The sequence below is a fragment of the Alligator sinensis genome, unplaced genomic scaffold, assembly GCF_000455745.1.
Source record: "Alligator sinensis unplaced genomic scaffold, ASM45574v1 scaffold1023_1, whole genome shotgun sequence".
NCBI classification, from domain to species: Eukaryota; Metazoa; Chordata; order Crocodylia; family Alligatoridae; genus Alligator; species Alligator sinensis.
The window spans coordinates 93,536-98,936 of record NW_005842373.1 but is presented as its reverse complement, the minus strand read 5'-3'; the positions used below and the strand labels follow the sequence as shown (position 1 = coordinate 98,936).

Genomic DNA, 5,401 nt, shown 5'->3' with positions numbered 1-5,401 from the left:
AGGGGGGCACCTAGATTAAGGGGGTAGCACTAGGATTAAGGAGGCAAACAGCATTGGGGCAAATCTGGATTAAGAGGGGCATTTGGATTTTAGGTGACACCCAGGATTATATGTAGACACACAAAAGGGAAGACTAACCTGGATCAGATTCTAGAGGCAACAAATCCTGGATTCTAGTGAGGAAAGAGATTGATATCCTCCCAGGCCTTGGCTCCCTGCCAAGGTGGAGGGAAGCAGAGGGCCAATCTAAAATGGACCACCCCACCCCACTCTGTTAATCTGGATTGAGAGACAGGTCCAGATCCCCACCCCACAAGCAGAGGCAGACAGGGGTGTTGAGAGGCCAAAGCATTTATTATGGGGAGCCCCAGTGTTGGCGGGGGGGGAGGAATATATGACATGACAGATTTCAGGCAGCATGCAACGCTCGCCACTTGTCCAGGGGCCCACGCCCTGGGATGTACTTGACTCCACAGCCATCAGGCACCAGGCGCTTCTGGGCCACCATGTCCTCAAACTGGTCAGCATTGAACTTGGTGAAGCCCCACTTCTTTGAGATGTGGATCTGGGCAATGAGAACGATGGTGGCCCCCTCCCAACCCACACCCCCCATACCTTCTGGCGGCCAGGGAACTTGAACTTGGCACGCCGCAGTGCCTCCACGACGTGCTCCTTGTTTTGCGCCTTGGTGCGAATGGACATGATCACCTGGCCAATGTGCACCCGCGCCACTGTGCCCTGCGGCTTCCCAAATGCCCCCCGCATGCCTGTCTGCAGCCTACGAGGAGGAAGATGGGGGGGTTGAGATATGGGGCAAGAACAGACATGCATGAAACCCCTACAGCTTTCCCTATGACCTCCCACCACTCTGCAGCCTTGGGGAGAGAAGACCAACACTCCCTAAACCCTCCCTAGTCTCTCCCAGCCCTTACCACCTCCTGCCTGTAGGGCTGAGAACAAGGGGACACCACCCCCCATCAAGTTTCTCAAGCCGGCCCCCAGCTCAGTACTACCAGCATGAAGCCCCAGGCTGAACAGAGCCCCCCACTTTCAGGGCTCACCGGTCAGCACCAGCACAGGACAGCATCTTGTTGATGCGGATGACATGGAAGGGGTGCAGCCGTACACGGATGTGGAACCCATCCTTGCCACAGCTCTTCACCATGTACTTGTTGGCACAGATCCGTGCTGCCTCCAGTGCTGGGGGGGGCAGAACAAGGTGGGGGGGCAATTGGAGGTGTGGGGGACACAATCCAGGGGACTCACCCCAGACCCTGCATCTCCTCTTCCCCCACAGGACAGACCCTCCTTAGCCAGACCTTGCCCCCCAGCTACACAAGCCTCTCCCCCACCATAACTCCACAGGACTCTGTGACCTCCAAGACCACCCCCCAAAATCTCATCTTGGAGACAGCAGTCAAGTGGGGACAATAAAGGGCTTCAGATGCCAGGCTCTGGTGGACCCCTAGCTGCCAGGGCTGGTCCTGACATTGGTGGGGAGGGGTAGAGGTTCAGAATCAATGAGGAACCTCACCACCATCAATATAAACATACCCCTTCTCCCTTCATCAGAAGTGGCCCCCCCAATCCCACCTCCCCCCACCAACAAGGCCCACAGTGCCCACCTTCAGAGGAGAGCTGCTCATACTCATCAGACACCATGTGTCCACACAGTGGGAACTCGTCCACCTTCGCCTTCTTACGGCCCAGGTCAAAGATCCGGATCTTCGCATCTGCCCAGGGAGGGGAAGGGATCAGGACCCCCCCAGACACCCCCCTCTAAGACCAGAGGAGGGACATGAACCTGATGGGGAGGGGAGGTCAGAGATGTTCCCCCCCAGCCCTGGTCACATCCATGTCCCCGCAGTCCCTTCAAGCACCCTGCTGTGGGGAAGCAGGACACATACACCACCGTGGGGAGCTTTGCTGTCTGCAACCAGTGCACACCGGGCCCCCACAGGGGAGAGGGGCCGGTCGGCTTAATTGGCTGCAGGAGAACGGGATCTTTAACTCCCACCCCAGGGTTGAAGGGGTGGGGTGGGGGGGTGGAAAGAGAGACAAAGGGCAGAGCCAGAGCTACCAGAACACCCCCCACCCCACTTCAACCCCCCCCCCCCTTTAAAAGGAAAGACCTGGTATGCGTCATTGTCCCCGCAAAGGGAGCTGAGCAGGCCCCACCCAGACTCCCCACAACCCTCTCCACCAATAGCCTGGGAGTGGAGGCACTTACCTGGGACGCCACGGCAGAAGCGGGACTTGGGGTACGGCTTGTTCTTGCAGTATCTGTAGCTGAGGGACAGATTTCAGGGAATGGGTAAGGGGTTGACACTGACCCACCCACAGCCCCCAAATCCTAAAGAACACCTTAAAAATACTTCCTGCCACAGCAACCTCCTCTCCCCAAGAAGGGGGGGGATGGGGAGAAAGACAGACACATCACAGCCTCCCAGGCCCCTTTCCTTTCTGGCTGACGGAGCACAGCTTAGACATTAGCAGTCGCCCCTCCCAAAAGAAACCCGACAGTGGGCTAGAGACACCCCCCCCCCCCCAGCCAGGCAGTCGCCCCCCCAGCAGGTCTGTGCCCTGTTCCTTCCCCCAGTGAGGACTGGCCCAATTTAATATGGGGAAGTGATATGGGGAGACCTAGCCCCCTATTTCCCTGTGGAAGTGGGGAAGGGCAGGAACTGCTTTCAGATGACATCATTACATAGCCATCTGGTGATGTCACTACTACAGATATGAAAGGGGTCCAGTCTAGAGAGGTGGGGCAGAGCGAGCTGTTTCTCTTCCCAAATTTCCTCCCCCATCCCCACCTAGGGGCACCCTCAAGAACTCCCCAGAGACCTCCACCAGTCATTCCCTGCTGCCCCTTAATCTACCCAAGGTCCTCCCCTTACCACCACCCCAGTCCTCCACAAGGAAAAGCTGGAGAACACCCACCAGCGGGCAGGGCGGCGGCCCATGGCTGCTCAGAGATGACAAAGCTACAAAAGAAGAACATGGGAACAGTCAGAACACTGAACCTGCCAGAAGGGTGGGTGCACACAAGGGGGTGGATCATGGGTGCAGAGAAGAATTATTACCAGGATGAGAAGGGTGGTTGAGTGCACCCGAATGGGGTGGAAACATGGGAGTCTAGAGAAAGTCTCTACAGGACAAGGGAGAGCCTTGCTCTCCCCACAGGAATAGAGGTGAAGCATGAGGGCTTATAGGAAGTGCCTACAGATGGGGGGGGCAGGGATCCCCCAACGGAGGGGGCTGGGGGGGCAGACAGCCACACAGGGCACGTCTACAGGGTGGAGAGAGCTCTGCTACTCCAGCGGGTGGGTGGCAACTGGGAGCTCCGCAGCTGTTACAAGGCAGGGGACGCCAGGGACTACAAAAGCACCTACACAGCAAATGGAAGCTCTGGGATCCCAGCGGGGACAAGGCGGACACGGGGACCTAAAGAAGCCCGTACGAGAAACGTGGAGTAAGTTCTTGGGGAGAGGGAGCAAAGCCCCTGGCATCGCAATAGCGGGGGGTCGTCTATGAGTACTCAGGATTCCCCCCCGCCAGGGCCCCCGAGAAGCGAGGAGCTGAGCTGGGGGGCTGGAGGGCCCAGGGCGGCGGAGGAGCCGAGCCCCTTCTCCCGGGGGGTAGCGGAGGGGTAAGCCCCGCAGCGGGGTCACCAGCCTGTAGAAGTAAGGGGAGCGACCTCGAGACCCCCCCAGGCCTACCCCGAGCTCACCCTTGCCGCCGCTTTATCACACCTTACCTCACCGTGCAGAAAAAAGAGAGGACAGGCGCCTGCGCGGCGCTTTTATAGACAAGCCCGCCCATTTCCGGCCACCTTCGACAAGGGAGCCGTTGAGGCGCGGTCCTCCAGCCAATGGTGGGGCGGCCCGCGCGCCGCTCTGGCCGGTCAAGCGGGAAGGGAAGAGCGCGTGCGCTGCGGCTTGCCACCATTTTGTGCGGAGAGGATATCGTGCGGGCGCAGTGTCAAGAGGGTACGGGGGAGGGGAGCGGGAACGTACGCATGCGTAAGTGGCTGACGAAAATGCTGTTTGTGGCGACATTTTAGCTAGTGCCAGTACTTCAACAGTTACGTGGAAATCTCTGCAGGCTGATTGGATGGAAACTGCTTAATCCAGCGGGTTTCAAACTTTTTTAGTTTAAGTACCCCTGGCGGCAGAAAGGCTGAGCGGGGGGAGGGAATGGGTAGCGTGCGGCCGGGCGCTGAACAGGGAGGCGGGGATGAAGCGCCGCCGCCTCCTCCCAGGAGCAGGGCAGGGGCAGGGTGAAGGCAGTGGCGCCCTTTTGTAGGGAGGAGAAGCTCACTGGGCTGGTGGGTGGCGGCGGCCGCTGCTCCGTGCAAGCTTCCCCTTCCGGCAGAGGAGCGCCACTGCTTTCATCCCGCCCCGGCCCTGCTCCAGGGAGGTGGCGGTGCTGTCCGCGCCCGCCCAGCGTACCCCCTAGGAGTGGTCCAGGTACCACGAGGGGTACGCGTACCCCCGATTGACACCCCTGGCCTTAATCTGTACCATGTCACGTGCCCCTCCCTTGATGGTTCTTTGCATTAATTTACGTATCGGCTTTTCATTTGCATGGGCGTGGCCAATTTAATTGCATGGACCATTATCTCGCCTGATCTGCATGTTATTTGCATAGTTGGGGGAGGGCACGGGAGCCCATTGTTTTGCACAATTAAGCTGATTTGCCTACCTGATTGCCTGGCTCTGCAATGCAAATCCATTGGGCAATGGGGGTGCCAATTTGCATATACTACTGTTATTTGCATACTGGCTCCTGTCCCCTCTGGCTCTAGGGTGCTAATCCCACACCCTGGGCCCATGCCCTACGGGCCCATCATGTCTGTTTGCCTCTATCCAACATGCAGTATCTACTCTGCATATGCCTAGATTAATTTGATCTGATTAATCAGACGGGACACGGCTCTGTTGCCCCTTCTCCCACCCCCACCAGGTCCCAGGTGGGGAGGGGGCCAACAATCCCAAAGTGCCTCAAGCCCAATGGTCACCAGGGGGTGTTACCACCTGGGGCAGGGGGCTAGGGAAGGGGCTGTGGGTCAGAAGTGAGGGGCCATGCAGGGTCGTCTCTATGATGTGGGGTCCCCTCTGTATGTTACTGCCTTCCCCCACACATCAGGCAGGCACCAGGGCTTGGCCAGGGCCCCTTTGGCTGGGGCTGGGCAAGAGACCAAGCTGGGGCCTGTCCAAAACCACAATGACAGGGCAGCAAAAATCCGCAGTCAGGCAGAGCCAGAGCTGGAGCCAAGGCCACACCCAATTTGTGGGGGCTGTGGATCAGGAGTGAAGAGCAATGTGGGGTAGCAGGAGAGCACTGCAGGCCAGGAGTGAGAGGCATTGGAGCTGGGATTCTCCCCCCCCCTTGTCCCAGC

At 58.7% G+C, this 5,401-nt stretch overlaps 1 protein-coding gene and 1 non-coding gene across 4 annotated transcripts; both read right to left on the bottom strand.

The window, feature by feature from the left end:
* Nucleotides 1–335: 335 nt before the first annotated feature.
* RPL10 (ribosomal protein L10) lies at nt 336–3,780 on the bottom strand. Of its 3 annotated transcripts, none has more exons than XM_025210818.1 (7): nt 3,758–3,780; nt 2,941–2,984; nt 2,231–2,289; nt 1,626–1,733; nt 1,062–1,200; nt 616–778; nt 336–565 (listed from the first exon to the last, which is right to left on the bottom strand). In XM_025210818.1, the coding sequence occupies exons 2-7, from the start codon at nt 2,961–2,963 to the stop codon at nt 410–412; spliced, it is 648 nt and encodes a 215-aa protein (XP_025066603.1). In that variant the 5' UTR covers nt 2,964–2,984; nt 3,758–3,780; the 3' UTR covers nt 336–409. The 3 variants fall into 3 exon arrangements, with proteins under 3 accessions (XP_025066603.1, XP_006029384.1, XP_025066602.1); XM_006029322.3 differs by having other exon boundaries at nt 3,731–3,760; XM_025210817.1 differs by lacking the exon at nt 3,758–3,780 and adding an exon at nt 3,393–3,450.
* Nucleotides 1,854–1,993, bottom strand: LOC112551193. Its single transcript, XR_003095411.1, has one exon. It is a non-coding gene; the product is annotated as a small nucleolar RNA SNORA70 (small nucleolar RNA).
* Nucleotides 3,781–5,401: the final 1,621 nt, after the last annotated feature.